This window comes from Epinephelus fuscoguttatus, linkage group LG6 (assembly GCF_011397635.1).
Source record: "Epinephelus fuscoguttatus linkage group LG6, E.fuscoguttatus.final_Chr_v1".
Lineage (NCBI taxonomy): Eukaryota > Metazoa > Chordata > Actinopteri > Perciformes > Serranidae > Epinephelus > Epinephelus fuscoguttatus.
The window spans coordinates 3,540,265-3,561,124 of record NC_064757.1 but is presented as its reverse complement, the minus strand read 5'-3'; the positions used below and the strand labels follow the sequence as shown (position 1 = coordinate 3,561,124).

Genomic DNA, 20,860 nt, shown 5'->3' with positions numbered 1-20,860 from the left:
TGACTTATTGGCTGGTCAGATGTTAGCTTTCTAGCTAATGTTTGACCAAAATATCATAATTTCCTATGACTTTACATGTCACTTGCTTGACCTGAGCATTGACTTCACTTGTCTTGCTTGATGGTTAAGACTTGTGACTTGCTTGTGACTTACACATGCTAACATTCGTGTCCTATTACTGCATATCGCTAACTCTGCTTTACTGCATGTCACTAACTCGGCTTCTTCTCCAGAGCTTTTGTGCTCCACTGTCTCGCAGGTTCCCTTGAATTGCAGCTGTGCCTGGATCGTGTGTCGTGGTTGCGCTGGTGCCGTGGTCCTGCTTGATGCCGACTACTACTGCTGTTATTATTAGTCATACTCATGCAGTTATAATACACATATGATTATTATTGTCACATACATATACTAATATATATTAATATATAAAATATGTTACCAAACAACAACAAATTACTGTTATTATTATTAATATTATTACTAAATTGTAGCTATTGTCATTACTGTTTGCCCTGTATCTCTCTCTGGCTCTCCCTCTTTTTATTTATCATTTTGTCATGCGGATTACTGTTAATTTATCATGTTGATCTGTTCTGGACACACGACATCTATTGCATGTCTGTACGTCCTGGAAGAGGGATCCCTTAGTTGCTTTTCCAGAGGTTTCTACCATGTTTTTTCTCTCTTAATGTTTTTTTGGGGGAGTTTTCCCTTATCTGTGTGAGGGTCCAAAATGTCATATGCTGTAAAGCCCTCTGAGGCAGATTGTGATTTGTCATATTGGGCTTTACAAATGAAATTGAATAGAATTGAATTTTTTGGTTCAGGTAATCTGTTGTCACATTCCCTATGTGTCTATGTTGCTTCCTGTTGCCAGTTTTATTCCTGCTACTTGGAAAAAGCATCAACCATAAACTATACATTTGTCGTAGCATAATCTTTCTTCACAGAACCTCTTGCAGTCAGACTCTTAAGGTAATGGAGTTTCTTCCTTCTCTTGCACTAAGCAGTTTTCCCTTCAATGTCAGTGAGGGTCTAAGGTAGACAGGCTGTGCTTAAACAACACTTCAGAAACTTCAAGACTGTAAATCTTATCAAGAAATTAAGAGCTAAACAAATAAACTTGACCTGACTTGACTTGACTAGCCCTGCCTTAACAAAGAGAGTAATAATCATTGTCAAAAGATTACTTACACTCATAACCATCCTGTAAGTCCACACAGCGCACTCTGTCAAGACAAGGATTATCAACACACCACAAACGTGTCTCGCACAGCCGGCCAGAGTAGTTAATGGAACAGTCGCACTTGAAGTCATTCCAAGTAACCTGACACTGTCCACCATTGAAACAGGGCTGATCCTGTGCACAGACAAACACAGATGATGAGATGATGTCTTGTAAAATCTCTCACCTGATGCGACCACAGAGGTAAAAGCTACAGAGAAGATCGAGTGGTAACTTACAGATCAAAGGTACTCCAGCCAGATCAATGTTAATAGGGTTAAGGCACTACAATACAGCCCAGCTATCAGACAGCACTGCGAGGTGCTAACACAATTAGCATGGTTCAGTGTTAAAGCCAAACACTGGCAAAACATAAGAGCATTTATCTGGAGTTTTTCCATTAAATCTGAATATTTGGCAGACAGTTTTGTCAATCTGTGATAAGATGGATGTGATGCACTATGGATAATTATACAATGTAGCCATGCTATAGTGGCTCTACAGATGGCCCTGTCAGCCCACCACTTTGGTTGAAACTGAAATTTCTTAAAAATTACGAGATGGGCTGGAATTAAATTTGGAACATACCCCAGAGAAGGAAATTAAATGAGTTTCAGAATCTAAGTTGTACATTTCCATCAGTCTGAACTGCACTTCTTACAATAATACTCATATACAGTAGCATGTTAACATCTAGAGATTGTATTGTAACATGCTGACTTTAATTTGTTATTTTAAAGAAGAACTGAGCCAGGGCTGCTGAAGCTGGAGACATAGCCTACAGTAGGGCCTGTACTAGCAATAGTGGTAGCAGAAGCAGTAGTAGCAGTAGCAGAAAAATGTGCTGTAGAGCAGTGGTTTCCAACGCGTCCAGCCATGGGGTCCAGATTTCTCCTTAGTCATAATATACTCAGCATCACACTTGCATTTGGCCATGTCGTTGAGCTACTTTGCTGTCTCTCTCAAGTTGCTGTCAGTCACTCACTCTACAGCAGGAAACAGCAAAATAAAAACTCGGTGCCAGAAATTCACTGAACTTAAAGCAGCTGTGCAGAACTTTTTACCATTTATAAAACTGTCCCCTGTTCATATCCCCCCCCCCCCCCGAAGATCCGCATATTTATTTGAACCTGACAGCGACAAAAAAGCCTTTTTCTATATGGCTATTTAGCGTAGCCTCGGTTGGGTCAGACACAGCGGAAGTCAGCAAACCAGAATATGGCACCCGGAGGCGGAAGTAAGTCTGCACGCCCGCAGCGGCCCGCAGCCATTAAACCACAGAAGAAGAAGGAGCCGTGTTTACGAGTAGGATTTAAGAAACAGGCTAACAGACATGTAGTAGGGAGTAGTGAATGATTTCAGACACATTGCACACTCTTGTACAGTAGGTGGTGGTATGCACCTGGAAGTTGTTTGCGATCCGCCAATAAATTGAGAGAAGAAGAAGAGCCATGTTTACAGAGAGTGTTCTTCGAGTAAGCGGTACGCAACTGGCATTGCTGAACACATAACAGTTTTATCAGATGTATCTATAAGGACTTGGTTGTACTTTCGATGTCATGGTGGATAAAGAAAGAGCACCATCTAAAAGAAAAAGAACAGAAGAAGGCTAAAAAGGGACAGTGATAGGGTTCGAGCCCAAAAGCGTGTAAACCTCGGTCAGGCATTCACCAAGTGGAGAGAGCTGAGAGATTTGAAAGGTTTTAAAACTGATTCCGAGTTGGCCCTTTTCCTAATCGACAGGTATATAATTTTTGTTTTTATTTAGAGAATATACCGCAACTTGTTAGACGTTGTTTCACTTCAATATATGACGACATGGAAGTTATAAGCAAGCTAAATGTAGCTGATGTGAACCGCTTTTGTCTAGTACAACAAACGCCACAAAATTATGTGTGACTGTGACCATGAACACAAATATACAGCAGGCAGTTGTCTTCAGTTTATAAGAAATTCAGAGCTACGCCAGAACATTCATGATTTTCCTCTCACTCTCCAAAACAAATGCATGTGGTAATTGCCGGTTGCAGTCGAGAATTTACGAATGAAGCCGAAGGCTGCAGTCGGTGTCATACTGCTTCGACCAAAAGGGGCGCTATAATCGACGAAAACAGAAAGTTCCGCACAGCTGCTTTAAAAAATAAAGTGTGCTTTTTACAAACTTGACACTGTTGTGAGTCACTTGTGGTCCGTTCAGAATGGACCTGCGACCCACTTTTGGACCATGATTCACCAGTTGGGAACCACTGCTGCAGAGAATAATAGTAGAAATAACACAGGTAATTGCAATGACAGATGAGTAGTAGTTAAGCCAGCCCACTCGCCAGATAAAATGTTGGCAATGTAGTTTTCTGCAAACCACAGATTTGTAACATTTGTACGTCATTATGTGGTGGAATTGTTAAAATGCTGCGTTTCCTTACGTTTCAACAATGCTGTGGGTAATGTGTGTTTATGTTTAGGCACAAAAACCACTTGGTTATGGTTAGGAAAAGATCATGTTATGGCTTAAAATGGTGTTTGCTGGTCTCAAAGAGTGGTCTGCAGCTCAGCAGCCATCTCTCCAATGTCTCACACCATCCACCATCCCATCCAGCTCACTATGAGGCAGTAAGCTCATACACATGTAATTAGAACTATGTCACTTTAAGGCCCAGACACACCAAACTAACTTCAGAGAACTAGTGGCAAGAAAGGCCCCCTGCTGCGTTGCCTCACATTGCCATGTCTTGGTCAAAAAGTTGGCCATGAACACACCCCAAACACTACAGCTGACGGCCAACCAGCACGTACATACATTCTGCGCTAGGGATGCCGCCGATATTAGCAAAAAACGTGCATCGGCATCGGATCGGACTGCATGGAAAAATGCTGATCCAAGAACTCCGATCCAGTTTTTCACAGAATACGATCCAGGTTTTCCCACCAGCCCAGCACCCCGCAATTCAAGCAGTCCATTCCAGTGATCCGCTCCAGCTCTTACTATCAATCCACCAGGCCAGCATGCAGATGGCACACGCATGGAGGGTAGGAAGAGTAGTGGTCAATTTAGTTAACTGACCATTTGTTTTCTGCTCTGGTTTTTTGAGAATGATATTTTTATTTGGTTTACACTCTTACTGTTTAAGCACTGACTGAGCACTGATAGCATTGTTTTGGGCACAATTAGTGAAACTGGAGCATGGATGGACTAGTCGTACAATATTGTGTGTGGTTTTTTTGTCCCCTCTGTTGATCCCAGGAAACAGCAGCACCAGGCTGGCACTGACACTACTAAAATAACTGAAAAAGAAAGGCTGCATTGTTTGTTAAATGTCAACAATGTCTTGTGGTGTTAATCTATTTTTTATTCATTAGGGGGCCAAAGTACAAGTGTAAGGAGTCTTGCTGCTGTGTTAATTTCAATATTAGACATTTTAAAGACTTCTTGTGTTGATTTATTTTCTATTTATTAAGGGGCCAAAGCAGCCAAAGCAAACCAGCTATATTTTTTATTTAATGTTAATGCTCAAGTTCAAAGTTTGTTTATTTAACCGTGTTAACAATAAACAGGTCAGTTTCTCATACCAACTGTTGTGGATCATTCTAACTAACCCGATTAAGTAGTTCTTCTTGTTAGAGTAATATCGCTTGATCAAACCTTTTCTAACATGACTGACAACAAAATAAGTGAATATGTATAAGACGTGCTTGGATCGGATCGGTATCGGCCAAAACTCAAGGCTGTAATATCGGTATCGGATCGGAAGTGGAAAAAGCTTGATCGGGACATCCCTATTCTGCGCCTATGTGAGAGGAAATAGCTTGCCACAGCAGCAGATGGCGGTAGTCTGTAATCTTCATCGATAAACAGAAACCAGAAGACTGTCTTGATGCTAGTTAGCCAGTTAGCACAATAACAACACAATCCAGTGCTGAGAGAGAAGAGCATACATATATATTACTGTGTTGAATGGGCCAAAATAAAACTGATAGGGGCAGGGCAACAGATGCTCATCGACGGTCCAACATTGACCGATGTCCAACTGTCAGCTTGGTGTGTCAGGGCCTTAAGAAACATTGATATGATGAAATGTACAAATGAAACCTATACTTGGTTTGCAGAAATGTACAATGCTACCGTTTAAAGAGATTAGCAGTAGGTTTAAAAGACCCCTGACCAAAATGGATGAGATTAGTATGGGACCCTTTAAATTAAATAAAATTTTGCTGTGGTGAAAAAAAAAATCTTAATTGTATTCCCATACTAACTGATCAGAAACATTGCAAAACAAACAAAGTCAGTTCAGCTATTCTCTACAGAAGCACACATTTCAACGAAGTGTGTTTTGTTTTGTAATTGAGGTGATAATCATACAGCAGGCTATACATTTCTCATTTACCTTGCATGTGTCATCACTTTGGCATCCTGGCAGCACATTCTGCTCTGTCCTTGCCTGGTAAACTTCCACCCCCTCCAGATGATCCTCAGTGGTCAGATGTTTGTGGTCCAGCCGAATGTCTTGCAGGCAGCCCTTGAGATGTCCACCCCAGGCATATATGCCCTTACCTGCAGGAAGCCCTCCCAAATACGCCACATCCCCTGCCTCTACACTCACGTTCCCTAAGGCGCGATGATACCCTGCTTTAGGGAAAACCACATGGCCATACTGTACCTTTACAGTCACTAAATTATTGTTGCCGTCAGTGACGAACTTGGCCTCTGACAGCAGTGTGGTGTGAGGGCTGTAAATAGCAACAGTGCCCTCTTTCAGATAGATTGTAAGGTAGGGCTTTCCTTCTCGATGGAGCTGCAGCAGCAGACCGTTGTGTTTGAGGGAGCGCATCAAAAAGGAGATGGTGAAGTTGTCTCCATGGGTATCTGAGATGTTAAATGCAGCATAGCTGGTGGTGTTCTCATGACCAAAGGTCCAGGATGGGTACTCTGAGGAGAGGTTGGAAAGCACAAAGTTGTCAGTATCTTTCCCCAACACCTTGGCACATGCTTACTCCTGTTTCAACAATACTGTATTTTGGCTTCCTTGAAGGGGCACTCTAGTTTTACATATCAGTTTAGACTATTCAGGAGACTATTCAGCCTGTGAAACGGTTTTATAATATCTTGTAAGGCTACGGAGGACCTCTTTCGAAACACATTACTTGTGTGTCTTGGCCTGCACTAAAACAGTACAACTTTTTAAAGGAAATTTTGACATTTCTGCTTTTACCAGGAAGGGTGGCATTATAGAAAGTGTAGGATCCAGTGCTTTTTGGAGATCAATCCATACTGTAGGGGATAAATGTCAGGATATCTTTGCCTCTACTGCCTTGATTTCCTTTTATGTCACATGTGAAGCACTTCAAATTAACTTGCTATTGGAAGGCACTATACAAATAAATTTGCTTGATCTTTGCCTTATTGTTTATTTGGTGCTCCAACTTTATGGCAGTACAACATTTAATTACTGGACTGACACTTTAAAGGTGCAGTGAGTAGGATTTAGTTGAATATATTGGCAGAAATGGAATATAAGTATGTATTCTTTAGTGTATAATCAACTGAAAATGAGAATTGTTGTGTTTTCATTACCTTAGAATAAGTCGTTTATATCTATGTAGGAAGCGAGCCATTGTTTATGGCGATCATCTTGTTGCACTGCCATGTTTCTACAGTAGCCCAAAAAGGACAAACCAAACACTGGCTCTAGATAGGGCCATTTACATTTTTGTGTTGGCCAACATAGTTAGTAGCCCCTCCAAGGTGAACAGCACTGGAAAAACTTTTTTTTTTCTTGAAACTGTTTTAATCAGTGTTTTTACCGGTGTAAATCACTGGGTCGGTTTGTTTTGGAGAGGAAGAGACCTCTGCAGATATTTTGGCTCCTGGTAAAAACCTCCTGAATGTCTGGATCTTAAGTTATCAGAGAAAAAAGGAGAGCAAAGATCAGCAGGTGCTGTGTTAGCTGTCTGTGTCCAACATGTCAAACAGTGTTGGAGAAACACTAATTGGCTAATTTAAATAAAGTGTTTTTTCAGTCTCAAAAATTACATTTAGACATGATAGTTATATGTTGTTGTTTTTCTTTTGTTTTTTTGCACCTGAATTTGTAATTGTAATTTGGCATAACAGAAGCCCTTAACAGCTAATTCTGTTACATAGTGGAAGAGGTAAAGAAGCTCAGACTTTGATTTATCCAGCTTTGTCTAGTCAAGGTGTTTGTTGAGTGATCATTAGGAAGGAGTTTGATTTCATTCATACATTTTGTTTTGTCTTTGACTAGGATACAAAAATCTGCTGTTGTTTTTAGTGTTAGCTGTAAGACAAGAGTCCCACCTACAAAAGCATTCTAACAGTTCCTGTAACACGACTTAGAGACCCCCACTCTGATTGCTAGAAATCTATCCAGGGGTCCATAAGTAGTGCTTTTGTGCTAAAAGTTGAGTGCATTCCTGCAAACCTATAAGGTATACTGTACTGTACTGTAGTGGTGGAAAAAAGTTTTCGGACACCCCATGCATTTGTGAAATGTTGCATTAAGAATCAGGTCTTCAAGTGCAATTTCTTTTAGTACAGTCACAGTCAAAATACTAAATAAATCCTAAAAAAGCCATTAAAAACTTAAAATTGATTGGTTCCATAAAAAAACATACGAAATTTTGAGTATTGGGTCATTTTGGTACCAGTGATGAAGGTTGTTCTTTTTATTAAAAGACACAATTTTTGTTGCCAAGCTTCGTGTCTACATAAAGCCAGCACATTTGAAAGTTCTTCAGACACAAAAATGGCTAAAACAAGGAACCTAACGCAGGAAACACGCCTGAAGATAAAGATTCTCAGCCAGGAAGGGTACAGCTGCCGCCAGATAGCCAGGAAGTGCAGATGCAGTCCTTCAGCAGTTGGATACACTCTGCAGAAATACAGACGAACCAACAGCTTGGAAGACAAACCAAGATCTGGGCGCCCAAGGGTTTCTTCAGCAAGAAATGACCGCATCCTGATCCGCATGTGCAGGCAAAACCGCCGAATGACATCACAGGAGCTTCAGCAGCAGTGGTCAAACCAAACTGGTGTCCAGTGTTCCACCCGCACTGTACGTGGCCGACTTTTAGATCATGGCTTAAGGTCCTACAAGGCTATCAAGAAGCCCCTGATCAATGAGAGACAGAGGTTAGCCCGGCGTTGTTGGGCCCAGGCACACAAGAACTGGACAGCCAGGAATTGGAAGAAGATTTTGTGGTCAGATGAGTCCAGTTTCCAGCTTTATCTTCCTCCTACTAATGTGAGGGTACACAGAAGGCCAGGCGAAGCATTATCTCCAGCATGTACAGTACCTACTGTCAAGCATGGTGGAGGCAGTATCATGGTTTGGGGATGCATGAATGCTGCTGGTGTTGGTCATCTCACTGTCTGTGATGGCACATTGAACTCTACCAAGTATTGTACCATTCTCAAAACCCACATGCTCCCTTCTGCTGCACTGTTCCATCGAGGTAAAAACTAGATGTTTCAACAAGATAATGCCCCTTGCCACACATCCAAGGCCAGTAGAACTTGGCTGCAGGAGCACAGTATCCAGGTCTTAGAGTGGCCAGCTCAATCCCCGGACATGAGCCCCATTGAAAATCTGTGGTGGATTATCAAAAGGTCTGTTTCAAAGCATAAACCGAAGAATTTAGAAGAATTAAAAGCAGTAATTCAAGAAGAATGGGACAAGATTACCCCTCAACAGTGTGAAAGGCTCGTGGGGAACATGCCAGCCAGGATTAGAGCTCTACTACGTGCCAATGGCAGGACTACTAAATATTAATTTGATGATGTGATGGTTTATTTATTTTTTGTTCAGTTTTGAACACATTCTCTGTTATTTGTTGACTTTGATACCGACAATGTTGAGAACTGACATATTGAAACTGTCAAGAATTTAGTTTTGTTAGTTTTTCTTGTAAACAATAAACAAAAAAAATATAATTTGTATTTGTTTGTATCTGTCTAATGCAGCCACACCTTTTGAAACACAAAAAAGATTTTTCCACAAATATTTCATGATAATATTTGAGATTGTGTAAAATTTTAAGGGTGTCCGAAAACTTTTTTCCACCACTGTACTCTTACCTTTCTCACAGCTCTCTCCATAGTAGGGCCGATGACACCGACAGCTGGAACGAACCCACATGTCCACGCACTGCCCATGCCGCATACATGGATCATCTTGACACCACTCTTTTTTGCTGCATCCTATTTCCAAGCCCTGGTTCTCCTCTCTGATGAGGTCCTGAGGTAGAAGCAACTTGTGATCAACTTGAAGGTCTTCCATGCAGCCAATGAAGCCCCTTCCGCTGGACGTATGGGCTAAATATTCCTGCGGTGCCCCTCCAACATATAGCTGTTCAAAGGAGCTAGGCTGCAGGAAGATCAGATGGTTGTAGCCCTCATTTTTCACCAGGCACTCTTCCTCACAGCCAGGTCCTGTTACAACCAGAACCAGCCTCTCATCCATGGTGACAGTAGCCTGGTGCCATTCCCCGTCATTGACTGGGCCAGGGTAAATAACCTGCAGTACCTTTCCAGACTTCACCCTGGCTTGAAGGGAGCCTCCGACAAGCTCCAAGGAGACAAAGTGCTCCATGCTGCCCCGGTAGTACAGCACCATGTCAGGCAGAGTGCTCTTGAATCGGAGCTGCATGTGGAGCCCGTGATTGTGGTCTTTGGTCTCCCTTTTTGTCCTGTTTTTGGAAACAGGCAGCTGCATGTGGACATAGCCCTCAGAGTTGAAAGAGAAGGTGGTGGAGGTGTTGCAGCGTTCTCCAGTCCAGCCAGACAGACACAGGCAGGTGTAGCTGTGTTCTCCTTCATCGGTTAGCACAGAGACACAACCTGCTTCATGCTGACACTGGTGCTGTTGGCAGCCGACCAGACGGACGTCACAGTCTTGCCCACCCCATGGCTCCTGGCCAGGCTCTGGCATGGGGCAGAGACACCTATAGGAGTTGGCAGCATCTTTACACGTGGCACCATTCTGGCAGGGACTGCTGTCACACTCGTTGACGTCCACCTCACAGTGCACACCTGCATGAAGAGGCACTCACATTTAGTACTACAACTTCACAGTCAGACAGTCAAAACACAACCTTCACATGGATCACAGTGGAAGTCATATTTAATGATAATTTAATCACATAAATCTGAATAATCAATGAAACAACGAGGGGAATGCACTGGGAGCCTGGAGAGTCAAACTACAGTAAATGACTTAATTAGATACAGAGCTAATGCATGTATGTATACAAATGAACAGGTAGGTTTGCTTAATAACACAATTAGAGGAGAATTAGATTTGCACAAATTTCCTTGATGCAATTAAACCAGTATCTGTCATCCTGATTGTATCAGCAAGACACTGAAATTATGCATTATATGCTGGTCAGACAAACTTGTGCCACACACATCCTGTACAGTCCGTCCTGGTTTCAGTAGTCAAACTCACCTAATCAAACCGCATTCAACATTAAGCCCTAGCAGCAGCAGCAGCAGCAGTCAGCTTGCATTAACATAGTCCTTTAAAATACTCTGCACCCTAGGAACCCTAAAGCTGTTCATCCTCTCTGTGCCAAGACTCCACCCTCATACACAAGCATGCAACTTTATGCTTTGTTAATTTAGCAATAAAGTGTTGTAGCATACTCTACCTTTCAGCTGCCAGGGCCCCCAGCAGCAGCACAGAAGCAGCAGCAGCAGCAGCAGCAGCATCAACCTGCCTCCACCCATGATCCACTGTGGCAACAACCAACTCACTCCTCACAATGCTGGATGACAGAAGTGACACAACCAGGCTCTCTCTCTCTCTCTCTCTCTCTCTCTCTCTTTCTAACTTACAGAGCAAAAGCTCCTTCACTCCTCCACTCTGTACCAGACAGACAGGCAGAAGTGATTACAAAGCAGCCCTGCCTACCTTTTCTTTTCCTCCCTCTCTTTCTCCCTCCTTCATCCCTCCCTGAATCCCTCCCTCACACCCCCTGCTCCTCTCCTGTCTGCAGCCCAGCCCAGGCAGAGCGGTAAGCCTCCAGCGTCCAGCTGGCTCCTGTCAGTGTTTGACAAGAGGAATGCAGTGCTGAACCCCCTCCCTGCTCCATGTGCTTGCCTGTGGAGGCCCTGCCCACTAGCAGCAGAAGCTGCTAGATTGAACCTGCAGGAGGTGCTGCAGGTTCAAGGTTTCAGGCCTGGGCATGGTTGGAACCATACATGGAGCCCATATTGATCTATTATTAACGTTTGAAAAGCAGCTAGTCAGTCTCAACCCCTTGTGATTATATCACATTAGATTTATTGCCTGTGGGAAGACTTAAACCTCAACTGATCAAGCACCAAAATTATTCAGCTCAATTAAGAATGGTGTGCTTGTATTTTTCTCATTCATAACATTCATGCTTTCCAAAATATTCAGTGTTTTTCAGGCATCGTTCCTCAATCAAGCAGAGAGGGGACTGTTAAAACTTGACACAAATTTTTCAAGTTTTTTCAAGCATTTTCAACTCCTATTTCTCCTATCATACATTCACGTAAAAAAAAAACATTCAAACTTTAAAATGTTCCCCATCTTTCATACATTGTGGCTTGTATTCAACTTTCAGATCTTGTTCGAAATTTTTGAAATATTCAAACTTGTTTGAAGCTTGGTAAAAATGCCCTTCTCAGGTTTTTACATTGGTTTCTATGGGATGGAATGTTCATAGCTAGAGCTGAGGAGTCAACCGTCAGAGTGCAGAGTGCTTCTTAAACATTTCTCTTTAACTCGCTGTTAATTTGACCTTAATATGACTATCTGTCAGATTTCAGATGTTATGGCACCTACAATTTTTAAAATCCAACTTTATTGTCAAAATTCTGCGTTTTGTTTTATGCTTGCCAGAGATGAATGGGAAATGGGACTGTGGGATAAAATTTCAAATTATTGAAAATGTTATGTTTAAATTAAATGTTCCCTTAAAATTGAAACAACAGTTTGCCTAAGTCAAACTATTCCTTCATGTATTGTTTTTGCAAATTCCTGTGAGATGGTACATCGTAGAGACATGAAATTTTCACCAATGATTGGAAGTTGTGTGCAATTGTTGCTCAAGATATATCATGCCATTAGGCCAGATGGGAGTGCTATAATAAAGGTAAAGAAAAACTTGGTTTTGAAAGTCCACCACCCACGCACCGTATGTCAGATTGACTTGAAACTTGGCACACATGGTCAGGTGAAGGGGTCCTACAAAAGCCTGAAAAACCCTGAAGGTCTGCCCACTACATTGTCGGCCATATTAGATTTTTTGTGAAGCACCTTTTTGACATCTCCTCCTAAGCCACTGATCCGATTGCACCAAACATTCGTTATTAAAGACTTTTTGATATGTCATTGCCTTTTGATGATATTGACCAATGAACTTTAGAGGGGGCGTGGCTCAGCACAATTGACACCAAATTTGTAGGAAGTGTCGACATAAGTATCTGAATCGTACCCTGAAAGTTTGATTCAAATCAACCAATAGGGGTGCTACAGTTGCAAAAAGTTGATATCTCATAATCAGCCAAAGATATGTGTACGAATCTTGATTTGCATCATCTAGGGTCATGTCTCAGTTGATGCACAAAATTTGAAAATGATTGCTTAAAGGGGGTGTGGCTTATTACATTAAATCTTAATTTCAAGACATTTCACATTCCAAACTTCAAAAAATCATAATAAATCACCAGTGTGTCAAATAAACCCGAAATTATTTCAGCACATCCACTGAACTGTGACAAAACTTTGCTGCGCTGCAACCTATAGTTGATTCAGAAGTCCGTCACTCTATATTTTTAAGAATACGTAAAATTAATTAACATCTCTGTCTCCAAAAGTCATCTAAATGCAACCACCATTGCCACAGACATTCTTTGGATACTAGATGTCACGTGTTTCAAATGGTGTTCAGATTGGTTTAAGGACCTGGTGACCTATTTTTTTTTTTTTAACATTTTAACAATTTATGCCAATTTTAACATTATACTCAAGGAAAAAAAACACTATGGGAAGCACCAGCTATCTCTCAAGTTAAAAGAGCTTGTAGGAAGGCAGAGCGACAGTGGAGAAAATCTAAACTGGAAGTGCATCAGGTAATTTTAAGTCAACAACTAGCTTTACTGAACAAAGAGACCCGCAAAACTTGTCATATCTATTTTTGGAAAGTTATAACTGTTAAAAAAAAAAAAAAAAAAAAACCCAAGCTTTTCTCCACTGTCAGCTGCCTTCACCCAGAGCCCAACCTGATCAACCTTACATTGAGTTGTGAGGATTTTGCCATCTTTTTCAGGGATAAGATAAGATAAGAAACATCAGACAGCGTATTGAAAAAAAAAAAATTAGTATTCCCTGGCCTGGTTATGACAAACAACTCTCCTCTTCCTTATAGCTGGAGCACATTTTCTACTGTCAAAAAAGATCAGCTCAGGAAAGTGGTCAATGATCTCAAAACCTCAACTTGATCTTGACCCAATCCCCACCTGTTTGGTTGTTTTGAGGATGTTCTTGAAATTGTAAATCAATCTCTGCTCAATGGTACTTTCTCCACGGCTCTAAAAACCGCTTTTGTCAAACCCCTTTTAGAATTCTAGTGCAGACCTTCTGGTCTTAAGCAACTTCAAGCCCATTTTCTAATCTACCTAATACCTCTACCATAATACTGAAACAGCACTAGTAAAAGTTGTAAATGATCTTAGAATGGCACTCGATAAGGGAAAGACCTTATTTCTTGTCCTTCTCAACTTAAGTGCAGCTTTTGACACCACTGATCACAGCGTCCTTCTAAAATGGCTTCATATCAATCTAAACATTTCAGGCTCAGTTCTAACCTGGTTCAAATCCTATGACAGGAAGATGTACATATCATTCTCTTCAGATGATATAAGCCCAATTGAAAAACTGTCATGCTGTATTGATCAAATTAATATGTGGATGCCCCAAAAAAATGTTTATCTTAGAAACACTGTTCATGTGCAACCTCTTTTATCTAAAGAACACAATGAAAAACTTCGGTGTTCATGCTTTCATCTCCTGCAGACATGACTACTGTAAGCCCTTATTCTCAGGCCTCTCAAAGAAATCTTTAAAGAAACTGCAGATGATCCAAAATGCAGCAGCATGTCTACTCACTAAGACAAAACATCAAGAACTCATTGCTCCAGGTTTAAAGTCTCTTCATTGGCTTCCCCTTCATTTTAGAGCTCACTTTAAAATTTTACTTTTAGTTTTTAAATCTCTTAATGGTCTGGCTCCTCACTATTTATCTGATATGTTGGTCAAATACATTCCCTCCAGATCCCTAAAATCTTCCACCTGTGGTCTACTGAATGTCCCCCAGAGTAGAACTAAAAGGCATGGTATGCTGCATTCTGTGTCATTGGCCCTCATCTCTGGAACAGCCTTCCAGAGGACATCAGACGCTCTGAGTCAGTAGATAGCTTCAAACTAAATCTTAAAAAATCTTTTTGGATTTGCACTTTTGTAGCTTTTATTTAATTAACTGGTATCAAACCTAAATTGGATTTTAATGTATGCGTTTGTGTATGTGCGTGTATGTGTTAGTGTGTGATAGAATCTTCTTAATCCCAGTGTGATCAAGGTTCGAACAACAACGCGTTATTTTTTACCTTTTATCATGTTAATCGTATGCTGCTATTTTGTCTCTTTGACAGCCCCCTACTTGTAGTCAAGCCACCACAGCAGCTTCCTGCTGTGATGCACTTTTTTAAATTTCTTCTTTCATGTTAAAAGACTCCCAGACAGCTCAGTTGACATGTAAAAGTAAAGCCCACCTTGTGTCAAATGGAATTAAATTATCGCTGTACTTTGAGTTTGAGCTCCCACCTATCAGCTGAGCCTACAGGTGCAGCTAAAAAGACTGATAACAGCAGGCAACTGCATCGCCAAAGCCAGCAAAACACTAATGTTATTTTGGAGTGAGCAAATCACTACAGCCCTGTAGATTAAACAGACTTTTAAATCCTGTGTGTAATTTATCCTGGTTTCACATGAGAAGGGCAAAACTTCACTAGCCGCTAGGCACACTTATTTAATGTAAAATGTCATAGGCTTGTGCTAATAATGTTAGCATGTTGTATTTGTGGGGAAAACATATCTAGTATAAGACAATTCATTTGTCAGTGAACCTTGCAGGTTATAATTGAGCAGAATTTCGCAATGTTACCTTTGTTAAAAGTTACTGTTGTGCCTGGCTTCATATGAGTAGAGAAAATCTCTTGCTTGCTTGTGCTAGTAACGTTAGCATGTTGAATTTATGGGGAAAATGTGTCCAGCAAAAGCCAAGTGTTTTGTCTGTCAACCTTGCCATTATAATGAAGCCAATTTGTGCACTTTGAAGGTGTCTTTTAGGTGTCTTTTGAATCATTCAAACTTTACAGCACTTCCAGCCCATTTACTTCTCATTCCAAAGTATTCAAATATCGCTGCTTTCTAAGTGATATTGGCATCAGACACCTGATGCCAAAAGATGCCTTTCGCGGTGGTATGATACAGCACCAGACGGAGTAAGCTGGCAATGCAGCTGGATGGAACCTCTCTCTGTGTTGTGACACGCCAGCACTTGCCGCAGCAGTATGATAAGGTGGCATCAGCTCATAACATGGCTGGACGCCATCTGTTGTGGAGGTATGATATGCAGCTGGATGCCATCACATGTAAACACTGCTGGTAAAGACCTATTATAACCCCACCGCCTACTAGTGCTTTGGCGGTGTAGCTGCAGAGCGACACAGACACTCCATCACACAAGTGTTATGTATTGAGGGGACGTCCTCAGGTTGGCATGTTGTGACCAGTCATATGCTTTACTACTGCAGGGAACAATAGTTTAACACACACAGGATCTGTATGAATCAGAGAATGCAACTAAACAGGAACTCCTGAAAAGTGCAAATGCTTTCAAATTTTTATTTTTTTTTTAAATTTGATTTAATATACTTTATTAATCCCCAAGGGGAAATTCAATTTTTTCACTCTGTTTTCAATTACACACAGGTCCAAACACACATGCACAAACAGGACCTATCGAGTGGTTGGGGGGGTTGGTGCCTTGCTCAAGAGCACCTCGGCAGTGCCCAGGAGGTGAACTGGCACCTCTCCAGCTACCAGTCCACCCTCTATATTTTGGTCCTGGCGGGGACTTGAACTGGCAACCCTCTGGTTCCCAACCCAGGTCCCTATGGACTGAGCTACTGCCGCCCAAATTCACCAGGGTATCATTGAAAGTGAGTAATCAAAATTATATCAGAGTAACTGCACTTTCACATTGTGAAACACTGTAATCCTTTTGAACAAACAGTCAAAACAACACTGTAACTGACAGAATAAGCACTTTGAAGTTGTCTCCGACCTTTATATCATGGCTTCAGACCACGATGTTGTAGCAGTGCAGCACTGATTTGAAATAAATAAATAAATCTAAAAGTCAAGATCATAAAGTAACTTTCTTTGCATTCATTTGATTCCCAATCAGACACTTTGGTAAGGATTGCTTCACCTTGTTAGAATCGACATTAAGTGTTTGGAAATGGAAAATAATCACAATAATCACAAATTAATCACATTAAAGTGAAGTAGTAAAGTAGTTTTTTTTTCTGTACCCATCTACTTTTTTTCTCTTTCTCTGTCTGGTTCTGTAGTAATTGCTAAATCAAGCTATTAAAGCATATACATGTTGCTGATGACATTATGAGTAAACCTAAGGAAGCCAGAGTGTGGAAAGCATTATGAAATTTGATCAAACTAATAACCCTAACCCTAACCCAGACATATGTAGCTCCTCCTAGTCTGGCCCAAACACTAATGAGGAGCGTCCCAAGAGGGAATCATCTCTACCGGTTTAACAGCCATTTATAATGACGAACACCTCATGCACGTGAAAGGTCGACTTCTTGCACACATGCCATACAAAGTTAGGATCATATTTTTGAGCCATATGGAGCTTGCTGTTGAACAAGAGTGACATGTTTAGAGTGTAGCATACCAGAGTAATGAAGTGTAGATCATTTGGGAAAAAAGCCCTTGTTTTGCTCACAATGTTTTGTACCGTGTTTTTTTTCATCAGGCTTTAATGAGGCTCCTAAGATGCTTTGCTGTAATCTCCTCCTCCTCCCCCTAACAAATTTCATAGGAGACCCTGTTTAATACCCATGGCGGACGCCTGACATATGGCACCTTTTATTGGCTTTGCTGTTGTCTGCTATGTCCCTCCATACCATATGCCCTCTCATCCCCTCCTATCCTCTGCTATGCTCTGTTGTGCCCTCCTCATCACATGGCCATAATACTGTTGGCAAATTAAATTAGCCTCTCATTTTGTTGATGAGAGCATCTGGCTGAATTCCTTACCTCTAAATCCACATTGTGCATTTGAAGGTCAGCTTTTGGTGCAGATCCCCCTGTTTTGAGTGATGCAGTGACAAATCTCCTTTAATGAGGGATTAATAACCTTGGCTGGTCGTGCGGAATGATCAGCAGGAGGAAGATTAACCCTTTATTGTTTGGCAAAGGAGATTCTGAGACCTGGCATGAAGGTTATCTGCCAACACTGGCTTCTACTGAGGACAATCATTTCAGTTCACTTGACATGTTGTCCTCCAAAGGAAAAGTTCTTTTTGCAGTGACGCAAACCAGTACACAAATAATTATTACTATTACCTAATAACTTATTATCACTGTCGGAGAAAGTTGGCTTGTGACACATTTCAGAGGAATCTGATATTTACGCATTACAATAAATAAATGTCCATGTGATAAAAAAGTCAAACAAAATAAAATAAGATGCTGTAGATATCAATGAATCTGATTCATTGATTGATAGTGTAATCCATAAAACGTTTGCCAATGAAGGAATACAACTCCCTAAATTCAAAAGATTGATATACAATGGACTACAATAGACAATGAGTGTCGTACGCGATAATCCATCATCTCGTGTAGTGTGTCATAGTTAACGACAACCGACGCCACGTCTGGGACGCATCACGACATTCTGACGTCTAGCATGTTTGATTTTATTTTTGTCGTTCACGACTTCTGTCACAGCTGTCACTTTGACCAATAGGAACACAGAGTGATCTGCTGTTGTAGACAACTGTACGACAACAACACCCCAGGGTTTTTGGTATTTCCTCTAGGGACATTACCACACAGAGTAAAAAGGGAAAACGATGGTGTGAAACAGCAGAGGCACTTTAGCAACCCGGTGAGTACTGCCATTAGCGTCAAGCTAGCAAACAATTTCTTTTAGCTGTTCCCTAATTTAATTTTAACAATTTTTTCAATCTTTTCCTCTTTTCCAAGTTCTCGTTTTATTTTATGGAAGTGATCAATGTAAAGGCACTTGTCCTTTAAAAATCAATAAAAAAAATAAATAAAAGCTAACAAAATAAAAAATGCCTGGTACATTCGTTATAGGCTTATCAGTTTGTAGAACAAGTTTTTAGAACAGTTTTGAACATTTAGAACAAGAGGCTGCACTGCAACATGCAAATCACTCCTTCTCGTGACTGCCTGCACTTTCCCTGTCCTCATGGCTGCAACTTGTGCTGTCTTCATCTACTTCATTGCCACTGCTGTACACAATTTAAAAAATACAACACCCATAATTCATGTAGGAACTGCTGCAACCAATGTGCAGCCGGCAGGAGCTGCAGGACTACTCAACCACCATGATCAGTTTTTAACGTTTTATCAGGCAATAACTACTCCAGACTCTGCTCTAGTGTAATTTTCGGGACAATTAGGGCAGAAGTCGGGATTCGGGACAACTGCTTGGATTTCGGGACTGTCCCAAATTTTTCGGGATGTCTGGTCACCCTAGTTAAATGCCACAGGTCATAAACACAAGCTTAACAGTCACTAATGGATCCACCAGTCTTTCTGGCCAAATTAGCTACTTGGCCCGCCAGCATAGCTGCTGACTGCTGTGGGTGTGTTCTTTGAACTAATGTTAGCTGCTGAATGAGAGGCTATAGCCACTTAGCAGAGGGTGTGTGCTGTACAACCATAGACTGTGTGAGCTACACTAAAAAGCCAAATTCACTCTCTCAACTATTTTTTTTTTTTTTTTTCAAAACATTCAAAACTTTCAGTTTAGATCAATACAGTAACATAAAGGTTTTGAGTACACCAGACACAAAATAAACGTTGTTGCTGTTGTTGTTGTTTGAGCATTTAATTATATATGAACAAAGAACATTGAGTTAACATTTTACAACATCTTTTTTTTTAATATCATTTAACTATAAAATTATAATGTCGTGAGCTGAGGTTTCGTGATAGCAGGAATAAAGCAAAGAAATGATTTCTGAACCAGGAAGTGCTCTTTATTTCACCTCAGCACAACTTAATGTTAGACATATCCAGGGTCCATGTCATTGGTTCGACAGCCCATTGGTCTCTCTCTCTCTCTCTCTCTCTCTCTCTCTCTCTGTGTCATATGGATTACTGTTCATTTATTATGCTGATCTGTTCTGTACGACATCTATTGCACGTCTGTCCGTCCTGGAAGAGGGATCCCTCCTCAGTTGCTCTTCCTGAGGTTTCTACCTTTTTTTGTTTTCCCCGTTAAAGGGGTTTTTTTGGGGAGTTTTTCCTTATCCGCTGTGAGGGTCTTAAGGACAGAGGGATGTCGTATGCTGTAAAGCCCTGTGAGGCAAATTGTGATTTGTGATATTGGGCTTTATAAATAAAATTGATTGATTGATTGATTGATTGACATCCCATTAGTCCGACTGTCCGCGGTGCTGAACAGCTCGCGGCGGGCGTATGGTGCGCCGCGACCGGCTTGAGGCGGAGCAGGCTCACAGCTTATGTGTTTGTGACTTTCTTTTTCATTTTAACCCACACCATGATCTTTTCCTGACCCTAACCAAGTGGTTTTTGTGCCTAAACCTAACCAGACCTTAACCACAGGGCATCATGATGATTTCGGAATGGACTTCAGAACAATGAGTTTAATATGGTCGGAACAATGGGATGTCGAACCAATGGGCTGTCAAACCAATGGGCAGTTCCCCATATCCACACAGGTGGGAGGTCACCAGTGATGGGAATAACAGCGTTATAAATAAACTGCATTACTAATGGCACTACTTTTTTCAGTAACGAGTTATCAGAAGAGTTACTGTCTCCCCCGTTATAACGCCATTACCGTTATTCACAATAAAATGCACCGTTACTCGGCTTTAAGGGGGGGTGTCCAAACAATTTGACATATTTGAGCATTTTATAAAAAAATAATACTATAGTTACTTTTCCAGGTAATTAGATACTTTTATAGTGCAGTAACTCAGTTACTAACTCAGTTACTTTTTGGGGGAAAGTAACAAGTAACTATAACTAATTACTTTTTTAAAGTAACGTTCCCAACACTGGAGGTCACTAACTGTATATAGGACTTAACTGGTGCAAAATGTCTTTTACCACAACATTAACTGTAACCCATTAGAACCATTGTGAAATACATGAACATTAATCACTGTGTAATGGGTACAAGCCCCAACCTCTGGGGGAGACGAGTGAGACCAATGCGGAAGTGCCAAAAACTGCAGTTCACTGACTGTCCACTTGAGGCTGGCTCTGGAAGTGA

The 20,860-nt window shown here is 41.1% G+C and overlaps 1 protein-coding gene across 1 annotated transcript in view; it reads right to left on the bottom strand.

Moving 5' to 3' along the window:
• LOC125890228 (protein crumbs homolog 1-like) overlaps positions 1 to 20,860 on the bottom strand; it is a 113,257-nt gene that overhangs the window by 21,341 nt on the left and 71,056 nt on the right. Inside the window, exons 7-9 of the mRNA XM_049578758.1 lie at positions 9,318 to 10,271; positions 5,608 to 6,149; positions 1,195 to 1,360 (exon numbers count right to left, since the gene is read on the bottom strand). Coding sequence (XP_049434715.1) covers positions 1,195 to 1,360; positions 5,608 to 6,149; positions 9,318 to 10,271 — 1,662 coding nt within the window. The remainder of the gene's footprint in view (positions 1 to 1,194; positions 1,361 to 5,607; positions 6,150 to 9,317; positions 10,272 to 20,860) is intronic.